This window comes from Erpetoichthys calabaricus, chromosome 14, assembly GCF_900747795.2.
Source record: "Erpetoichthys calabaricus chromosome 14, fErpCal1.3, whole genome shotgun sequence".
NCBI lineage: Eukaryota > Metazoa > Chordata > Cladistia > Polypteriformes > Polypteridae > Erpetoichthys > Erpetoichthys calabaricus.
This window is the reverse complement of record NC_041407.2, coordinates 33956247-33979225: the sequence shown is the minus strand read 5'-3', so window position 1 is coordinate 33979225 and position 22979 is coordinate 33956247. Positions and strand designations below refer to the sequence as shown.

Genomic DNA, 22979 nt, shown 5'->3' with positions numbered 1-22979 from the left:
TATTGAATTTAGCATTTTACTCTGGTTTATTGTCTTTTATTCTGTTTAATGCTTTGTATCTCCTTAGTATTCTATGCAGAAATACTTGTACTCTTGTATTTGTATTATAAGTGCCTTAAGCATGGGAAAAGTGCTATATAAATAAAAAGTACTATTATTATCAACATCATTTTATCCTTCACTGAGAGACATATGCAAAATTGTGATATTTAACAATAAAAATATTTGCATTAAATCTGCAGAAAGATAGAAATGTATGTTAGGTAGTCAGTTCAGGGCAGTGGAGCCAGGCACCACCAAACCTAATATGAAGATCACAATGCACAATGATCATCTGATATTTTTTCACCAGAAATTAAATGATAAAAAACTTTATTATACTATGGCACGTGTAATCATTAAGGCAACAAGCAATTATGACATTCATATTTAATTAAATATGAATGACACTATAAATGGCTGACAGAGTAACCTGAAAATGTCACTGAGATTATATATATTAGCATGCAGAAATAAAAAAATAAAGGAACTGAAAATGTTTATAGAAATTCTATATGCCTGAATCAAAATAATAATTTCCAGTATTTGTAAAGCTATTATTGAGCATTACTGCAGAAATCACTACTTGCATATAACATTAGCTAAATTAATGCACCTGTTTCTATCATTAATGATAATACTGGAGCACCTCAGAGAACCTCCCCATCTCCCTTCCTGTTTAAGCTCTTCACAACAGACTTCCAGCACAATAGCAGCGTCTGCTATCTAGAGAAATTTTCTGCTGACTCACCAATCATAGGCTGTATTAATAATAATGGGGTGGAGTCAGAGTGCAGGAAGGTTGTGGAGGACTTTGTCTTGTGGTGCAGGGACAGCAACCTGCAGCTCAATATCAGCAAGACAAAAGAGCTAGTGGAATAATTCTAGCGTGTCAAGAAACCTCTGAGACCTGTCATTACACAAGAGGATGTCGAAGTGCTGCAGAGCTACTAGTACCTAGGGGTTAATATAAGCAACAAACTACACTGGTCTGACAACACAGTGGTGCTGTACAGGAAAGGCTAGAGCAGACTGTACTTGCTAAGGAGACTAAGGCCTTTTTGATGTGTGCAAGTTGCTGGAAAGTTTCTGTCAGTCCATAATAGCTAGTGTGGTGCTCTTCTCTGCAGTCTCCTTGGGAAGCAACCTGAGCTCAAAAGAAGTACAAAGCATGAACAAACTTATCTGGAAAGCCAACTCCATCACTGAATGAACCCTGGACACACTGAAAGCTGTTGTGGAAAAGGGTATGGTGGCAAAATTGGATGTCATCATGAAAAGTCCCCTCCATCCCCTCTAGGGTGTGTTCTCTTGAAGCACTTTTAGCCACAAGATCATTCCACCATGGTGTTTTAAGAAGCGCCTCTAGGGGTCTTTTCAGCCTACTTCTATCAGGCAATTCAATGATTACACCCGATGTACTGGTTAAGTTTATTTATTTATTTCCTTATCGATTGACTGACTGGCTGTGAGTCTATATCCTTGTTTTTTATGCTTCTGTTATTGTATGCATCTGAATTTCTCATTGGGATTAATAAAGTTTATCTGATCAAAACTAACCTACAGTACACATCTTGGTGGTTTTATCAAATATTAACAATTCAGACTGTTTTTATATGAAAAGGTTTATAGTAGTGCAGAGAGTCTAGATATATTACACACAAAATGTATTTCTCACATGCATGCACATAATAGAAAAGACTTGGTACACGTGATATTCAAAGGCCAAACTAGGAATATTATTATCATTTACAATGCAGAAGTTTTATAATTAAAAAATAACTAAAAGTTACTAAAATAGGATGAAAGGCTGCTAGTTGCATGTTTATATGCTTGCTACATATTCTTTCTGATCAAAGACAAAATTCAAAGAAAAATTCTTTTAATACATACAGTATATAGCTGTGCAAAGCAGAGACCACCAGCGGAATGTAGGGAATACAAGAAGATTTCATGTGGCAATCAAGAGTACCTACATTCCCTTTGTGTCAGATTAACTTTTCTACTACAGTAAAAGCAACGGTTATTATTGAGTATCATTAATATATATATATTGTGGCACGCGGCTGGGGGTGGTACCCAGCCGGGACGCCCAAGAGGACTGGAGGAGGGCTCACGCCTCCTCCAGACCACGAGGGGGGGGGGCCACGGGTACAGAGCTTTGAAGCTCAACCCTGTAGGGGCCCATGGTCACCGCCAGGGGGTGCCCCCAATGCCTGGAGAGCCCTGGACCTCAGCACTTCCGCCACACCAGGAAGTGCTGGGGGGAAGAGGAGCAGGGACACCCGGAGTGCTTCCGGGGATACAGCTGGCACTTCTGCCACACTGGGGTGTGTCGGTGGAAGATTGCCGGAGCACACCTGGAGCACATCCAGGTGACATTAAAAGGGGCTGCTTCCCTTCATTCAGGGCTGGAGTTGGATGGAATAGGACGAGGTCTGGGAGAGGAAAGAGGTGGCCTGAAGAGACGAAAGGCATTTGTGTAGAAGGCCTGGACTGAGGGTGATTGGTGCTGCAGCACTGAGCTGTGCTTAAGTCATTTGAACTGTAAATTGTAAATAAATGTGTGTTGGACTGTAAATGATGTCCGTCTGTCTGTGTCGGGGCTATTTCCCACTATATACATATACATATATATATATATATATCTATATATATCTATATCTATATATATATATATATATATCTATATATATATATATATATATATATATATCTATATATATCTATATATCTATATATATATCTATATATCTATATATATATCTATATATCTATATATATATCTATATATATATATATATATATATATATATATATATAAAAGATTTAAGAAGTTTCACAGAAAATTATCCAAACATTATTTAATTCCTCTATTAAAAATACAGATTTGTTCTGTTATAATACAAAAATGTGCATATGGCACATTAAGCATACCACATATGCCACTGAAATTTCTTAGGCTTGAAATGGCAATCTCTCTTAATTGAAAGCACTTGCAATTGTACACATCAAAATTAATATTATTATTGAAAACTTTAACTAAAATTACTAAAAAAAAAAAAGCATTTTGTTAAACAAAATAAAACTATAAGCAAAGTGAAAAACAAAAACTAAACTGAAATTAAAATTGCATACTGAAAAACTAACAAAAAATTAAAAATGGGTGGAAACAAATCAATTGCCATGTTTACCCATGTGGTAAGCATGTATGTGGTGTGCACTTGTGAAGGCAAGCATGCATTTCAGAGAACATTTTGCACTAGCACAGAAAAAATTATGAGAATCAACCAGTGAAAGTGTGTAAGATAGCTCTAATGCTAGAGAACAAATACACCTTCTGAGATTAATTACCTCCTTAATACTGTGCACCACAACAAGTACGCCTTATATCTCATATTCATATGCCGCAGGATTTTATCATGGTAGGACATTTTCCGAACATGACCCAAAGTCTGGCCAGCCTATGACATTGACAACAGTAGAGCAAATCATAATGGAGAATCAAATGGTGATGGTGCATAAGATAGCAGACATGCAGTATTAATAAAAGGCAAGTGGAATCTATTAAACTTGAGCAAGGTCTGTCCATGTTGGATGATCAGAATATTGCTTCCTGAAATGAAGCATCACTGCGACCTATTTTCCAAGGAGGATTTTGAACTAATGAATTCAGACTATTTTAAAGAAAATACTGTTCATGTGGCTTGTGTTTGAAAAATAAATCTTGTCTTTACTGATGTTTCTTTTAATTGGCCAAGCTTTAAATATTTTAATCATTCTTCTATTATAAATTGTACATAGATAGATAGATAGATAGATAGATAGATAGATAGATAGATAGATAGATAGATAGATAATATGAAAACTGTTAAACCTCTAATATGTATAATATTTCACAGTTTTTCCATTTTTCGTGCACAGCATGAAGGTTGGTGTGTTATTGCATGTTTTATATAATGTTATTTTGTGTCTTAAATATATATTTTCAGTGATGAAATTTTAAGAAGATGACTTACTTATTTAAACTACTTACGCATAGCTCTAGTTCTTATCAAATACCAAATAAAAATCAATGGATTTTTATTATGTGTGTAGTGTGTGGAATGCATTTTTTGCCTGAACTTTTACTTGCATTAATTTTGAAATACATTTAAAGTATTAATTAGGAAAAATGTCACAAATGTTGCTTCACAGTGGTCTCGTTAGGATACATTCAATAATGACGAGGACTGCTAAAACTGTCTTGTTTCTTAATATGAAAATGCTAAACAACAAAGAGAATTAAAATTTAAAAAAAATCAAACAGTGTAAAATCACCCATGTGATAAATGATGAGGTAATGCTAATAAGTGTATTAATAAATGTATGTTCTATGTCTGCTTGACCTTTATTTAATGTTCTTAATAAGTCAGATCCATATAAATATACTGTTATGTGCCACTTTAAAACTTCCACTTCCTTGCTACACTAAAAGTGACTTAAAAGTCAGAGATTAAATACAAGTCATCTCTAAACTGCAGTTTGTAGAGGAGAAAATTACAGGTAGAAATAACATGTAAAAAGTTGGTCATACTGTATATTTCTTATTTACTAAGATAAATGCGGTAATACCCAGGTTTTGACTTCATTCAAAATCAGTGTTTCTGTTATGTATGAAACACTTTTTGATGGGATATGCATATGAAGTTTACCCTGTACCTTACTCACATATTAAAGAAAAAAATGTTTCTGTCTCCCTGTTAAATGTTCCCTCTGGTCCATATACTATATTGTCTAAAGGCTTAACAATTAAATAAATTGGACAGCACTACAGTACTAAATAATTAAGGGGTACAGATACAGTGCAGCCAAAAAATATTTGTACATTGTGAAAAAAATGGTCAAAATGGAAATGAAATTGAGGATATTGAAGAACTTTAAAAACTGTCTAAAATGTTACAATTAGTTGTGTGTTATGTAAAATAACAAGAAAAACTGTTATTCAAAACATAATCTGGAAGTGTTTTCAAATTATGTAATTTATTGCCTTCAAACCATTATTTGTACATCTGGTCATTCATAGAGTTGAGCATATATGTCACAATGGGAGGAGTTCCCAGTGATAACGGAGATAGTTTAACACAATACATAACAACAGATGTTCCACATAGGCAGGTAGATGGGTGTCCTTAGTATCTACAAGTAGCCTTGGTGATCATTCTCCATAAAAGCATTTACAGGCTTAGTTGAGTTTCCCAACATGGCTAAAACTGATGAATTATCCAATTAATTGAGGGAAAGAGTCACAAAATTACACAATCAGGGTCTTTCTGTTAAAAAAAAAAATGCTTAAAGAATTGATATGAGACACACTACCATGCACTACATCATTCAGAAATTCAAGAAGTCAGGTGAAATTGTTAGTCTGGAGGAAATAGGGAAAAAAAGAAAGACCAGTACCAGAACAAAGAAGTACATCAAAGAGTTTGCCATGAAAAACCAAAAGTTGTCCGCTCCACAAATTGCAAAGCAAGTCAAGGATACTGGAATTCAGGTTTGCACACAAACAATAAATGACAGGCTTAACGAACATGGGCTGCATGGAAGGGTCTTTTGTAAGATGCCATGTATAAGTGTAAAGAACAAACAAAAAGAATTTGAAAGACATGCTGCTGCACACATGGGAGAGCATTGACCCAGCCATTTGCAACACCCTTGTTAAAAACATGCCCAGGAGGCATTATTATTATATTATTGCTGGCAAAGAAGAGCCTACAAAATACTGAGCAGGACTTTGAGAAAACTCCAGTGGCCAGGTGTACAAATAAATGTTTGAATGCAATAAATTATATAATTTGAAAATACTTCCAGATAAAAGTTTTTTCTTGTTTTTTTACATAACATAAAAGTAATTGCAACATTTTACAGACAGTTTTTAAATTTTGCTCCTAAATATCCTCAATTTCATTTTCACTTTTGACCAGTGTGCAAATAATTATTGGCTTCACTGTACGTACATCGTATTTCATTTTTGAAGGTGACAACAACCCTTGCTTTCCTAAATACTAATGCAATGTGTTCTTAACACATTAATACTTCATTGTTAAGAGCTACAGTTCATCTACCTTATTTGACAGCAATTGAACATTGCCCATTACAATGTTCAACAGAACAGTTCTGAAATCTGTTCACTTTGCTTTTACTCTTGCACCAACATGTCGCCCCCTCTTTCCTTTGGACAAACAACACTTGCAGTACAGTGAAACTGAGCTTCTTAGGCTTTCGCGATCACAGTGTATGTTTAGGACTTATTTTTTCCAGTGTTGCAGGCATTAGGTACATTTGGGTCTTCTTTGCTATTCCTGCCACGTTTATAACCCATTTGAAGTATAGTCAAGACTAGCAGTTGCCTAGGTTTGCATGTGTTGCTGATCAATTCAATTTTCAGTAAATTAAAAACCCATTCATCTTTTCTGCCGTTTCACAATAAGGATACCAGGACTCAAGGCCCAAATGATCCCCAAGTGGATTGTGCATGTTTTACCCATGCCAAGATGGGATTCTTCCAGGTGCTCCAGTTTTCTGTCAGAGACCAAAATCATGAGTGTTAGGTGGACTGCTGATGGTAATCTGGCCCCTGGTCTGTGTGTTTAACCTGTGATGGGCTCACGCCTTATCCAGAGATTGTTCCTTCTTTGTGCCCAATGCTTGCTGGAATAAACTCCAGTTTTCCCGCAGCCCTGCCCTGGAGAAGCGGGTTTAGAAAACGGATAGATGGATGAAATCACACATACCATTATAAAGACTTTCAGAGCAACAGCATATCGATAAACAATACTGCAATTCCACAAGATGGACAGGTTATCTCCCATTTAACTAAACTCAACATATATGAGTTACAAAGTGACATAATTAGACTAAAGCAGGCTGGTTTAAATTAATAGACATACAAGTCTGCAGACTATTCAAGCATTATTATGACTAAAGCAACACTACAGTACTAAATTACTGCTGAATTCTGTGAATGTTTTAAAACATAAATAGATAAATAATCTTCTAATAAAGTGCATATGCAATAGTGTCTACAAGTGCTCCAAAAAATGAATATAATACTATTATATATGTGTTGGGAAGCCAAATGGACTGCACAAAGTTTAAATTATAAATTATAAAAGCAGTTTTAATAAAGCAGTTCCTGCTTCATACATGAATCTTAGCTTTGGGATTTACCTTAAAGTGGTCAAGTAGATCAGAAGTAACTGCATAAGGTGCTCCAATGACAACTTCAGACACATACTACAGTGAAAAAGAATAAACTGTTATATACAATTTAGTTAAACACTGAGTCAGTCTTGGCATTTATCATATTAAGCACAACTGTACCATTTTTCCAATAATGTGTTCTGCCCTTTATGCCTTAATCCAAACACAAGAAACATTTTATTCACACTCAGAGGGATGTCAAGTTAAGATAGTGCACTGGATGTTCTTTTTCAGACCAGAAGAGAATACTTGAAGCTTTTTGGGGATTTTCACTATTTTAAGGGATGTAGGTGCTATTAGACTCCTTGCAGTATAAACAATCAGAGATAGGTACGGGAATGAAGAGTGAAAAACTTGTCATGAGTCAGCCTTGTTTTTTTTTTCTTTAATGAGGGTTCAGAATGCAGTTGATACGTCAATATGCAATTCTGCATGCTTGCAATGAAGGTGCCATAAAACTAATATGGCATTTAATTGTTCACTGCTTCATCGATTGCAAAATAGACAAGACTCGAATTACGAAGAAGCAGAGAGGTGATGTACAGTAGTGCTGGGCAGTATGACCAAAATTCTATATCATAGTATTTTTCAAAATTATACCTGTTTCATGGCATTTGATGGTATTTTTTCCCATGCATGAGTGGATGTTAACCACATTTTCCACCGCAATTACTGCAGTTGACTGGCTAAGAATAATCTGCTCCACTGTCATGAGAATTTTACATTGTACAAAAAACATTTTAATGTGCACACAAGTATTAATACAGGTTTGCATGGTGCCATAAAGTAATAGTTTTCAAGGGGGTGGCACTAATGAAGAGATGGAATCACATTGCATGACAGTTGTAGTCAAAATATAAAACCTTTTATTAAACAAATTTTGCAAACAATTTAAACTATAATTTTGACAACATATTTTCAACCATCCAAAGATGGACTTAGACTTAGCAAAATATCCAGAGGTGCTTGTCAAAAGTTGTATTGCACTGAACATGTCTTAGAAAAGGAATAAATAGTAAATATTTTTTGTAAACCAACTACACTTTCTGCTAATGTTAACAATCTCTGTCCACTAACACGTTAGCTATATGGATTGTAATAGTGTTGGCTTTTTTTGTCGTAGGCAGTACTTCTAGCAAACGTATCTACAAGTGACGTCCGACTCAAGTGTCCTCTAGCTTTTTCAGTTTTACCTGAGGACGTGGAAGGTACCAATCTTAGTTCCATACATTCATGGTACTCCAAAGCATGTTTGCAGCTAAGGTGGTGTTACCGCCTCCGGTGACAACTTTAGCTCAACAGCATTTGCAGTAAATAGTTGTATGGTGCACATCCGACCTTTTAAAACCAAAGTATCTCCAGACAACAGACACAGCTCCTTTTTTTGGCAAAAGTTCTTCTGTGTCATCATATTCGACTTTTATCATCTGCTACTGCTTCAGTTTCGGAATGTTCTCTGTCCATTTTCACCGCTCAGTACCTACACTAATGCATGTACTCTGTTGCATGTGTGTTGAACAGTGTAGCAGTGAAAAAGGTCCCTCCTTAAACAGTTTCCTGCTGCACCAAGTTCCAAATGTTGTTCAGCCTATTTAAACCGGTGTTACGGTATAAGAAAAATCCATATCATAACAATAATAAAAAACGGTTTTCGGTATGAACCGGTATACCTCCCAGCACTAATCTACAGCAAAATGACTGTCAGCACTAGCAAAATTAATGTTTTTTTTCTGCTGGGTGCCACTGAAACCAGTCAAAAGGGATAAAACTAATGCCATTTAGCAAAGAAATGGGAAGTGTAGACACTGCACTCACCCTGCAAGCCAGCACACTAAGCGTCCGCTCATGGATATTCATAATAGGATAGTTCTTTCCTTTGTAACGATTCACTTCCTGCAAAGGAATAACAAGCTGGTTACCAGGGTGTCTATCTGTTTGAGATACATCAGAGAATGCTTTTGTGAAAAATTAGGGCATAACATATCAGAGAACATTCAGAATTGTAAAATTTGCGGCAATAACTGAAATGAAGTCAATAAACTGCTAACAAATCCTATTAAATACAGCCTTTTGAAATAAATTCACTAAGATTTTATTTTCTATGAACCATGGTGAAATCCAGTTTCATATGTGTGAACTGTGTACTTGGTAAAGGTGTTTTTTCTTTTATACACGAATATGTAGGTTTAGAGAGAATAGCCACACAGATTTCCACTGAAGTGATTAGGAAACATAATTTCAAGATTTAAGTCAAATCTGAAAAAGTTTTGATTAGTAGTCATTTTAAATGTACTTTTTATAATGTACAAATTATTCAGTCACTTCAAGAGCATTCCAACTTCAATTTTAAGTGTGTATTGTATATTTAAACAATTATGTTACACAAAATACTGAAGGGTGCTATACTATAACATCATGAACTTTTCTAAAAAAAGAATATTTACCTGATCAAAATGAAGGCCAACAATAACATATGGCCTTTCAGAAAGCTTAGAAACATTTTCTAAGAAATCAACATGACCAATATCTATCAACAAACCAATTAAGGATAGATGACATTAGTCTGGCTGAGGTTGGCAAAATAAAATCTTATCAACTAAAAAAACAATAGAAAGCAATACATTATAAATAACCACTAATGTTAATTAACTGTATGGCAACACAAAGAACTTCATCCATTTTCTAAATTATTTATTTGCATCAAGGTCAGGGATGCTGGCACATCTCTCAGAAGTAAAAAAAAATACAGTTTAATGTTAATATGAAACTAACCCTAAACCAACTTCCATCTATACCACCATGTTTCAGAAATGAAGACTTTATTTTAAATTAACAGCTGGCATCTACAGTATGAATTCCCTTAACAACAACAACAACATTTATTTATATAGCACATTTTCATACAAAAAGTAGCTCAAAGTGCTTTACATAATGAAGAGAAGAAAAATAAAAGACAAAATAAGAAATTAAAATAAGACAACATTAGTTAACATAGAAAGGAGTAAGGTCCGATGGTCAGGGTGGACAGAAAAAACAAAAAAAAAACTCCAGAAGGCTGGAGAAAAAAATAAAATCTGTAGGGGTTCCAGGCCACTAGACCGCCCAGTCCCCTCTGGGCATTCTACCTAACATAAATGAAATAGTCCTCTTTGTAGTTCGGGTTTTTCACAGAGTCACTTGATGCTGATGGTCATACAGACTTCTGGCTTTTAATCCATCCATTAACAATTCTCAACACTTCCGACTTGTGACCTCGATGTAAAGTGCAGTATTTTTGGATTGAAGAAATCTTTAAATCTTTTATATTATTGTATACCTGAATCAGAACCAGTCTAGTATCTCATATCTCAGGACTTACTCTAGCACTGTTAAGTCTTTGTTGTAATAAGGATGCCAAAACTGCACACAATATATTACTGCAGCCCCCCCCTATATATATAATTCACTAAGCCGCCGCCAGAGCGGGCAAGACACCCATGAAAGCACGCAGAGCAAAGCAAGACACCCATGAAAGCAAGCAGGAAGGGGCGTGGATTCACTAAGCCGCCGACAAGTAAGACGTGCGAGGAAAGTGCCACGCCCACCAACTCTAAGACCATTGGATACAACGACAACTCGCAGAGCCACGCCCACCAACTCGGACGCGACGACACAGAAAAAATGGCATCATTTATGTTTATCTGTCGTAGAGTCCACATGCACCTCTGAGCCACGTTGACTGTTCGTAGAGGCATGTTTCTCGTGGATGTGAATCGCTATATGCAGCGTGTAAAACAGTTTGCAAGGGGTATCCCATGGGATCCTTAAAAGAATCCTTTAAAACTGAGGTTAAAACACAATGAAGGAAGCAGTCTTTAAAAACCAATAAGCCCTGTGCCTGTTATTCATTAGTGTCTCACCTGCTTCACCGATGCAGGCCCTGCAACAGTCGAGACGCTCTCTCAGCAGCTGACCTTCTCTGTGCCTGACTCCACTACTGTCAGTCACCTGATTAAAAATGGCCTTTTGAAGGGGAGCTATGCACCCGCTATACCACAGGAACACATTGCCTTCGAGCCTGCTCTCGCTCACTCTAACGTACCGGTTTTCTCTCTCTCCTCATTCGCTCGCACACTGCACAGGGGAGAAACACACACAGCATGACTCCACCCGGAAACCATTTCAGCCACACTTCCACGCCCCTCGCTACGTTCTGTCGTAGAGTCCACATGCACCTCTGAGCCACGCTGACTGTTCGTAGAGGCATGTTTCTCGCGGATATTAATCGCTATATGCAGCGTGTAAAACAGTTTGCAAGGGGTATCCCATGGGATCCTTAAAACAATCCTTTAAAACTGAGGTTAAAACACAATGAAGGAAGCAGTCTTTAAAAACCAATAAGCCCTGTGCCTGGTTTTCATTAGCGTCTCACCTGCTTCACCGATGCAGGCCCTGCAACAGTCGAGACGCTCTCTCAGCAGCTGACCTTCTCTGTGCCTGAAGTTAGTTAATTTGTTACTCGAAGGATTTCAAGATTTAATATGCACAAGCGGTAACACTGCAAAAGCAGCCCAAACCAGAAAAGACCACTGGCAAAAAGTGGCCGACAAATTAAACGCGTGTGCATTGTACTTACTGAAAGCAGCGTTACGGATTTTGGAAATGTTCATTTTTTTTCCCTCTGCTTAAAAAACATTTAAAAAGCGGCGTGATTATACCGGTGTTTTCAGCATTCAAAGTGCTATCCACACAGGGAGAAACCGGGAAGCGAACCCAAAATCTTTCACAGTCTCCTTACTGCAAAGCAGCAACACTACCACTGAGCTACAAGGCAGAGAAGACAATTAAAGAACGCACCGGGGTCGATTTTGTTTTCACTTCTGTTTGGACAACTGTGTCGTTCAGAAAGTGTTCACCCATCAAAACATAATTATGCGGCGTATGCTACACTGCGGGTTGGCTAGTCTTTTATAATTCAACAATAAACTCCTTTGTCATGTGTTTGAAAGAAGATGTTTTGTAACATAACATCTTTCACTTAATTTCTTATGTACAATGTCTGGTTGTGGGCAGTGTACAACAGTGCAGGTTGGCTCCACCTTCGCCATAGCCTTCGGGAGTCTCTTGAACCCACCCACTATTGACAATAAAGTACCTAAGAGATGAGCCTAGCAGAAGAGGACACAACACAAAGCAAGGGGTAGGTGCAAAAGTGCTCTAGTGCTTTTATTTAAAACAGTCCAAAACCAAAATCAAACAGTGTTCAAAAGCGCAGTTGCTCTAAATGTGCTGATAAATAAATAATCCACAAAAAGTCCAGGTGATAGGGGATGTTACAAATATTATGGTTACACGCCATAAATATATCATTTAAAATGTTAAAAAACTTGCAGAAGTCTCCACTCTAAAAACCACAGTTCCCAGTACTTCCCTTTAAAAATGACATCTCTCCAACTTATCCTATTTGGATCTTGTAGCCCAGACAGACATCGATCAACAGGCGCAGACACCCTTCAGACCAGCTTGTCTCCTTGCTGCCAATCCCTTGACGTTCCATAGGGTGCTGCCAAGCCTTCTCCCCTTCATCTCCCGCTACCATCACCGGTCTTGCAAGGGGGAGACCTTTGGAGTATTGCTGTTGTTCCTGTTCCCAAGCTGCTCAGCAGGAGCAACCTTTAGCCCCCTCTTGTGCACTGGCCATGCTTCTTTCCCCTAGGGCTCCATTCCTGTCTGCCTGCTTCTTTTCTGTCACACTGGATCCCTCAAGCTCCAGCCCTTCTCTCTCTCATCTTTCAACTTCCAATTTTTTCTTTTTATTTCTGGTCTTTTTTCTGCCTCTCCATATTTCATATTCTTCTCCTTTTTACTTCTTCCGGCTCTTTCTTATATGCTTCCGTGGGCGCAGCATCTCAATCACGCACGGCAATAAGCTGATGAAGCAACTGAGACAGACAGCACCATGAAGTGCAGATGTGTCTCGCCCCAATTACTCCATCAACCCCCAGCAGCTGAATGAGCTTGCAAACCCATGGAGAGTAAGTCGGCCAATTATTTACTTATTTATTAAAACAGCCCTCTTTTTCTAAGCCACACTGAACCCGCTATACCAGGGGTCGGCAACCTTTTGCTAACTGTGTGCCAACTTAAGGTTTCAAATTATTCAGAGTGCCAATATCACATATCATTTTATACAAATCGAGGTCAATATGCTTATTTTACCATATATTTTATTTTTATATTTTAATTAATTAATATATAGTGATATTCAATAATATGTAAACTTGTAAACAACATTAAAAGAAATAGTTTCTTGAAAGATTTTTAAAAAAACTTTTTTATTATTAATGGGAGTCTTGCCCTTGCATGGTCTTGGCCAGTTGCTCAATATCGACAACATACTTTGTCACTTTGAGTTTGACACAATTTTCTGAATGTTCAGGCGTTAAGCGACTACGCTGTGGATTTAGCACTGCTTTCATGTGAGAGAAAATTTGCTCACAGGAATAGGTTGATCCAAAAGCTGAAAGAAGAGCAAAAGCAATTTTCTTCAAACAGATGTAATAATTCGGAAGGGATGTCCAACAGCTGAGAATAGCTGCAGACTTTTCTAGATTTTCATTTTCCAGAGACTTCCGTAGTTCAACAAATTTTGATGTCCATAATTCTGAAGATCTGAAGTCAATCTGTTGCATTTCAAAGTCATCAATATCCATCCAACTAAATAGTTCCAACTGGGTAGTTTCCAAATCAATTATATCAGGCTTAATGAGATACGAAAATAAGGATCCATGAATGTGAAAGTCTTTACTTCGTTTATCAAATTCTGCTTTGAGTGCTTCAATGTACTCTTGAAGCTCATCTGCATTTACTTCAAATTGATTTGAGAGATTCTTCACATTCGGGAAGTACTTGAATGCTTTGATGTTGATATCACGGGTAAAAATGTCTAGTTTCATTGTAAATGCTTTCCAATAGCTGAAAAGATCAAGTACTGTTTGTCCCTGTCCTTGTAATTTCAGATTAAGTTCATTTAAATGTGTGCTTATGTCAGTCAGAAACATCAACTTTAACACCCAGTTGTCATCATTCAGTTCAGGAAAATGTTTCTTTTTTTCATTAAGAAACACCTCACAGGTGGCACAGTGGTAGTGCTGCTGCTTTGCAGTAAGGAGACTGTGGAAGATTGTGGGTTCCCTTCCCGGTTCCTCCCTGTGTGGATAGCACTTTGAGTACTGAGAAAAGCGCTATATAAATGTAATGAATTATTAATGAATTATTACCTTAATAGCTCCAAGACAACTGACAAATCTATTTAAAACTTTGCCTCGACTAAGCCAGCGAACATTGCTGTGTAGCAGAAGATCTCCATATTCACACTCAATTTCTTGTAAAAGAAACTTGAACTGCCTGTGAACCAGTGAAGAATGAGAAATTATAAAGTTGACTATTTCAACAACAGTTGTCATCACAGAGACCAAATTCAGAGATTAGGTCTTTACACATAGGCTCTCCTGGTGTATAATACAATGAAAATTCAAAAGTTTGCGGCCAACATGATTTTCAAGAAGTTTTACAAATCCTTTCTTCTTGCCAACCATTGCAGCAGCACCATCGGTTGTCACACAGAATAACTTGTTTAAGTCTATGTCATGTTTAGCAAAATAACTAATAAATGCAGTCAAAATGTCTTCTGCTTTGGTTGTGTCATGAAGTGGTAATAAGCAACACAACTCTTCATAAATGTGATTATTTTCAGGATATCTTGCAACCAAGGCTAAGCGAGACAAATCGTTTAAATCAGTGCTTTCGTCAAGCGCAACACTAAATACTTGAGATTGTTTTAATCCAGATATTTGTTTAGTTGTTACATTTTCAGCTAAATCAGTTATGCACCTCTCAACTGATCTTGCAGAAATTGGTATTTCTCTAATACGCGTGAATATAATCTCCTTATTTGGTAAATCACCGAATAAAATTTCAGCACTGCTTAAAAAAGTTTCTTTGATGTATTCTCCGTCTGTAAACGGTTTCCCTTTCAAAGCAATACATTCAGCTATTTTATAACTACATTCAGTAGCTTTAATCTTCATTCCAACTGCTTTGCTCAAAATACTAGTTTGTTTTTCGAAACCAGAAATAGCTTTTTTGATAGCTTCACTTTTCTCTTCTGAGGTTTTAAACTTAGACTGGTGTTTTATTTGAAAGTGTCTTTGTACACTAGATGTGCGACACACAACACTTTCACGACAGAAAGCACACACAGCACGATCTTTTTGTCCAACAAATCCATATTCTTTTGTCCAATTTTCTTGAAATGGTCGATGATCAAGTTTCCTTTACTTTCCTTTAAACGCAGAATTATAGATCTACATACGTGCATATGAGAGGAAAACCGTCAGTAAACTGTCAGCTATAACTAGTCATAATGACACTACAATGCCGATCGCTGTACACAGCTTGTTTAGAAGCGTGGGCCTTAATTATAATGACGTTTTTTCTAAGTAGATCTAGGAACTAATAAAAATATAACCATCTCAGTTTTTTTATACAATGGATATATTTAGATTAATCAATATGAACCATATATATTATTCAACTACCGGCATCCGGCCTTTGTAGATCTAGATCTGCAAATTTGCAGCACGTGACCGGAAAGTCGTAACCAATGTTCATATTAGAAAACATTTATAAAATGCAAAAACCAACGTTGTTCTATAGTGGGTATCGTTAAAATATCACCTGAAAAATTATATCTGTGCTTGTATACAACGAAATCCAGATATACACACAACAGGTTTTAAAGCAAATGCGCCACAATTTTTTATGTTATAGAATTTTGATCTCGCTAGTTGGCGTTACTGTCGTTAGTTTCTGAGATTTCGCATATAGACTGTTCCCCTGACCTACTTAGACTGCTGTTACAACAAGTCTGGATAAGTCTGTGGCTGGCACCCTGCTACGCCCAAGTGCCGAAATGAACGAGGAAACCCCGCTAATCGATTTATAATCAACTTTATACAGGAAACGTGAAGAGTCTGCGTGCCATTTGAAATTGCTTGCCGTGCCAAGTGTGGCACGCGTGCCATAGGTTGCCGACCCCTGCGCTATACCACACAATAAGCAATCCTTTTTAACATTATAATTTCCATATTCTAGAAAGCACAACTGTGTAACTATAACTGAAATGTTTACTTTCTTTCAGAAAAAACACAGAATTATTTCCATGAAATTTTATATCTACCCAACTCTGAATTTTGTCCAAAGCACCAGTCATGATTTTGTTGATTGCAGAGCATGCACTAACTCGCACTACTTTAGTGTTACCTGCAAACTTAACCAGAGAATTCATAACATTCTTCTCTAAATCATTTATATAATTTAAAAAGAACAATTATCAAAAACTCTTTGGAAAATAAAATCAAGATAAACCTATAATATGTTCCCCATAATCATGTGACTTTGTTGTTTATTCAGAAATCTCTTGCACATCCAAATTTATGTTGTCTACTTAGGCATCTCTGTACTCAATAAAGCCCTGTTACCTTTTTATATAATGGGATATAGTCTGCTAGATCCCTTTCTTGGAAATCCCTCAAAAAATTCAAAAAAAGATTTTACGTCCAACAGTTACAGTCATATAACTATTACACATTATAAACCACTTTCTTGCTCATCCACTGAAGGATTCTTTTAAATTTACTACTGCTTCTAAATTCTAAAATGAACTAATTACAATACTAAGTATAGATTTAAACTGATCACGTGATCACACAGCACCTCAACCATATACTGCATATACTAAATAAAATATCATCCAAGTGTGTTTAAGACTTTATGTTAAAAATATACCTTAATAGATTAAATAGCTTTGGTGTTTCTATCTATTCTCCCCAAAAGCAAAGTTTAAAAAAATAAATAATTGAAAACAAAAGGATACGGAACAGATCAAAAGCTCCAGCCACATAGATAATGGTGTCTCCAGGTTGAGGCTCCTTTCCTGAAGCAAACTGTATTATTTTCTGAGATGTCTGCAAGAATTGGGAGACCCCAGTCCAGGGGCTATGACCTTTGGGACCCTGTAAAATTAGAAAGGTAAATTTGACTGTGTATTTCAGTACTTTCAGTATTAAGTACATAGGAGAATATACAAAGTTCTGAAACTAGCAAATAGTACTGCAGACTTCATTTCATTAGCAGTGACAAAAATGACAATACAGAAAACAACTAATTTTGAAGAAAAACTCCACAAAACATCTATTAGGTTTCTAAACCAACTTTTTTTTTTCATTTAACAAGGAACAAGAGTCAATCTCATCAGCCCCATGTATAAGGTAGGTGCCAAAGCTGTACAGGATATCTGATGCACTCACAAATAAAGTGTTAATAAATGTAACATGCAAATCTTTGGAAAATTGGAGGAAACTGGAAACACTATAAGGAGATAGACCAAACTCTACACAGTATCCGAGCCAGAAATTAAATCTGGATCTCTGGAGCTATGCCAGTATACCAGTCCTCTAAAATTAAAACATTCTTTAACATTTTAAAATATTCTGAACTATCATGCTATACGGAAAATGGCAAAGCAAAAATTGGAGCACATGAACCTTTCCTTTTTAATTTTGACACTTAAAGATTATAGATGTCTAGGTTAATTTATTCACATGTACAGATTACAGTGTAATTCTTACTTGCATGTGTTAATCTACATGCAGATATGCCCCCAACGTCTGAGTCCGTCAACCATTATAGTGTCCAGATTGACTGACTGTGATATGCAAGCCCTCTGGGTAATGTAAAGGGACCCTTTATATACAGTATTTGCCCTTCGACAGAAGGGTGACTTTAGAAGAGGCAACAGATCTAATGGAATGCTAAGTTTCTGTCAGTTTACCAAGAGCAAACCCTTAATCCTCTGCCTATAGGCTGTAAAAAATTATGCTCAACAGAGCAATGCTGAGGCCATAAACAATTTACAGACGGTTACCAATGGCCAGGAATTTGTGTTGGGCGACACCTAGGAGATTACATGATGTCTTGTTCACTGGTGCTGCATCATATTTCAGCATTACCACAGACAGTTCTATAGTTACAAATAAAATACCTCCATCAGCCAAAGTTCCTATGTCTTGGACATAAGTAGTACCGTCTTTTTCCGAAAATAAGACATCCCCCGAAAATAAGCCCTATCGAGATTTTCGGAACTTTTTGTAATATAAGTCCTCCCCCGAAAATAAGCCCTAGTTAAAATAATGTGAAAAAAAGAATTCGTTAAAAAATGCTGTTGATGTATTAAGTATGTTTAGCTTCCCTAATACTCGTATTTCAGAGAAATGTTTGAAATAAAATATTCCGAGAAATTCATTGTTTACCTCTACAGTTCGTTTCAAATTAATTCTTGGAATTTATCTTAAAAATACAACATAAGGCAGCATGAATACATAAATATTGTGTCCGCTCTGCTCTGCTGTGTTGTACTGCGTCGCGCGTATCGCAGAGTATGGTCGAATGAGGTGGGGAGGGGGTGGAGGGGGGCATGCATATGCGGAATGCGACGGAACGCGTCGTTGGCGCACACTATAAATAATTGTTCGTTAAGGCAGCAGTCTACTTAGACAAGAAGTATTCATTTAACGATAGCTATATTGCAAGACATGAGAGATTCGGGCCAATGATTCAACAGGAAATGGATTTGGAGGAAAATCAGAACAGAATTCAGAATTTGATTTATGACGATGTTCCAGAAGAAGATGACATGACTGTAATTGAATAAATTTTAATTTCTGTATTCTGTGTAAAATAAATAAATATTAAATAAAAATATATAAATATACTTTTATTTTTGTCCTCCCCCGAAAATAAGCCCTAGTGCGTATTTTGGACCAAAAAAGAAAGTAAGACAGTGTCTTATTTTCGGAAAAAGACGGTAGGTAACAATGGTCAGCACGTAGGGTGTTAGTGTAGCAGGTAATTTTGACAGTTGCATATTAATACACAGGTTAGGAAAATATTTTCAGCAGACAGGTTAATGGATACATCATACTTAATTTTGGGGGGCACCATTAAATGCTTTAACTACTTACTTGCAATGCTGCAAAACTGAAATGATTTTTTATGGGGGGAAATGATGAATAAAATATTAAAATAGTTACCTTTCCAAAGTTATCTGTGTGTTGTTGATAATCTGAACTATTGTCCTAAAAAAAAAAAGAAAAAAAAGAAGAATATAACAATACTGTTTTGGCTACATAGCAGTATTTATGCTTTTTACACTGATCCCTTAACTGTATTGGCATGCAGAGTGCAATTTAAAAAAATCATCAACATTTTCCACAATGTTCAACACAATAACATGAGACAAGTACACTGCTCAAAAAATTAAGGGAATACTTAATTATTGCAGTCTAACACAAAAGTCAATTAAGCTTCAGGAAAATCAATCTGTCCAATTAGTGATTGTGAATCAACTTCACCTGCTATGATGCAAATGAAAGTGACAACAGGTACACTGGAGAGGCAACAGCAAGAAAATCCCCAAAAAGGAATGGCTTTGCAGGTGGTCACCACAGACAATTGCTCTCTCCTAATCCTTCCAGATGGATTCTTCTTTTGTTTTGAATTTTGCTAGTGTCCTTGTCATTACTAGTAGCATTATGCGGTACCTAAAGCTGATTCAGGTTACACATACAAGTCCAGTTCCTCCAGGATGGCACATCCATACATGCCATTGAAGGAAGGTTTGCTACGTCTTCCAGCACAGTCTCAAGAACATGGAGGAGATACCAGTAGATGGGCCGTGATACGAGGAGAGCTGGAAAGGTCTATAGACTATCTATCTCTGCTCTTAACCCCTTCCGAAATGCTACTGCTGTGCTAGGACACGATAATTGTTTAATAAAATCTTCAATTAAAGTGCACAACATAAATACTGTAGTTACCAATCTCGATGCACGTAGGAAATCTAGGCAATACGGCATAAACACCAATAATTTAATTAAAATTACTACTTTAGATGAACAAGGTATTAAAACTATAAAAACAGATTATAGATTAAACAAAAAATACACACAGAACGGCACTAATAAAAATAACTTAGTTCCTGTTCCAAATATCAATAACGCACATAGTACTCATCTCTGCCCCTCCGAAACATTAAATATGGCTCTATTAAATATTAGAGCTTTAACTAACAAGACGTTTTTTATCAACGATCTTATTAGTGATAAAAAAATAGACTTTATTGCACTAAGTGAAACGTGGCTTAGCTCAGATGGCGCAGCTGTTGTAATCGAATCTGCGCCTCCGGATTATAGTTTTACTCGTGCAGATCGCCAATGAAAGAGAGGCGGCGGACTAGCAAACATTTACTCAAGACGGTTAAAATGTAAAGATGTCAGTTTTGGTAAATTCAAGTCCTTTGAGTACCACGCCGTTGTTATCCATGGATATTCTCACGTTCTAGTATTATCCGTGTATAGACCTCCAAAATTCAACGTGTCTTTTTTTGAGGAATTCTCTGACTTAATGTCAATTTTAATTACGAACTATGACACACTCTTAATAGTCGGTGACTTTAATTTTCATATAGAAAATCAGTGTGACCAAAAAGTAAAAGAATTTATGAACCTCCTGGACTCTTGATTTGAGACAGCTCGTTAATCAGCCTACACATAAAGCAGGTCATACGTTAGACTTAGTGATTACTAAAGGACTAAAAGTTGATATAAAACAGGTCATTGATATTGGTCTATCAGACCATTTTCTTCTACTTTTTAATATAGAAATAATGATAGAAAACACTCATGAGAAGCATATTGTTAAAAAACGCTTCTTTGACTCATCAGAAGCTTTAAAACTTACAAACATTCTAAGCAGTCGGTCCGTTTATAGTGCCAACTATAATAGCGAGGATAATGTAAATAGTAAGGTGGAAAGATTTAATACTAAGGTAAGAGCTGCTGTTGACATAGTTGCACCTGAAAAGAAAGTTAAAAAATCTTCTAGCATTGTTATACCATGGAAGACCCAAAGAGTGTCTGATTTAAAGAGCGCATGCCTTAGAGCTGAGCGTAAATGGAGGAAGACTAAACTAACTATCCACTATGAAATATTAAAAGTTAAAATAACAGAATACAATAACACAGTCCGTCTTGAGAGGCGCTATTTCTCTAAGATTATAAATAACAATGCTAGTAATCCCAGAGTCTTATTCTCAACGATTGATCGTCTGTTAAACCCAAGTAACTCAAAGGAATGCATCCTAAGTACTTCAAGTAAAACCTGTGAAGCTATCGCTGTATTTTTCAATCAAAAAATTAATGATATTAGAAATAACATAGTATATCTCCCCAACACTAAGGATCCTCCTAAACCCCAGTATTCCGTTATAAACAAATTGAACTGTGTCACTAGGATAGATTTACCTGATTTACATAAAATAATTTCTCAAATGAAACCCTCCACCTGCGTCCTTGACCCAATACCAACAAATTTTTTCAAAGAAGTATCAGGCGTGCTAATTGATAATGTTCTTGACAAAGTAAATTCGTCATTAGATATGGGGGTCTTCCCAGACTGTCTTAAGACTGCAGTAGTTAAACCCCTACTTAAGAAAAATAACCTCGACCCCTCTGCTCTTGAAAATTTTAGACCCATCTCTAACCTGCCTTTCTTAAGTAAAATTCTAGAGAAGGCAGTCATTATGCAGTTAAATGAGCACCTTAATAAACATGCTATTCTTGATAAATTTCAGTCAGGTTTTAGAGCAAATCACAGCACAGAAACTGCACTCATTAAAGTAGTAAATGATTTGCGGGTAAATGCAGACAGAGGCCATTTATCTGTTCTCATCCTCTTAGATCTGAGTGCCGCATTTGACACCATTGATCATAATATTCTTAAGAATCGCCTCAGTCAGTGGGTGGGCCTCTCTGGCAGTGTCTTAAATTGGTTTGAATCCTACCTGGCAGGGAGAAAATTCTTTGTTAGTTGTGGTAATTACAACTCAAAGACACATGATATCCTATATGGGATTCCGCAAGGCTCTATCCTGGGTCTGCTGCTCTTCTCAATCTACATGCTTCCATTAGGTCATATTATCTCAGGGCACAACGTGAGCTACCACAGCTATGCTGATGACACAGCTGTATTTATCAATAGCGCCTGATGACCCCGAATCTCTTGATTCACTAACACAATGTCTGACTTGTATTTCAGAATGGATGAATAGTAACTTTCTCAAGTTAAATAAAGAGAAAACTGAAATCTTGGTAATTGGCAATAATGGATACAATGAGGCTAATAGAAATAAACTGGAAGCATTAGGATTAAAAGTCAAAACGGAGGTAAAAAGCTTAGGGGTAACTGTTGACTGTAATCTAAATTTTAAATCACAAATTAATCAGATCACTAGGACAGCATTTTTTCACTTAAGAAACATAGCAAAAGTTAGACCTCTTATATCATTGAAAGATGCTGATAAATTAATTCATGCGTTTGTTTTCAGTCGACTAGATTACTGTAACGCACTCCTCTCAGGACTACCGAAAAAAGACATAAATCGTTTGCAACTAGTGCAGAATGCAGCTGCTAGAATCCTTACCAGAAAAAGAAAATCTGAGCACATCTCTCCAGTTTTGATGTCACTACACTGGTTACCTGTGTCATTCAGGATTGTCTTTAAAATTTTCCTTATGGTTTATAAAGCCTTAAATAAT

The 22979-nt window shown here is 36.5% G+C and overlaps 1 protein-coding gene across 1 annotated transcript in view; it reads right to left on the bottom strand.

Annotated features, from left to right (window-relative positions):
- Positions 1-22979, bottom strand: part of pcyt2 (phosphate cytidylyltransferase 2, ethanolamine) — an 80567-nt gene that overhangs the window by 7562 nt on the left and 50026 nt on the right. Inside the window, exons 6-10 of the mRNA XM_028819283.2 lie at positions 19416-19460; positions 17201-17339; positions 9729-9811; positions 9100-9177; positions 7252-7317 (exon numbers count right to left, since the gene is read on the bottom strand). Coding sequence (XP_028675116.1) covers positions 7252-7317; positions 9100-9177; positions 9729-9811; positions 17201-17339; positions 19416-19460 — 411 coding nt within the window. The remainder of the gene's footprint in view (positions 1-7251; positions 7318-9099; positions 9178-9728; positions 9812-17200; positions 17340-19415; positions 19461-22979) is intronic.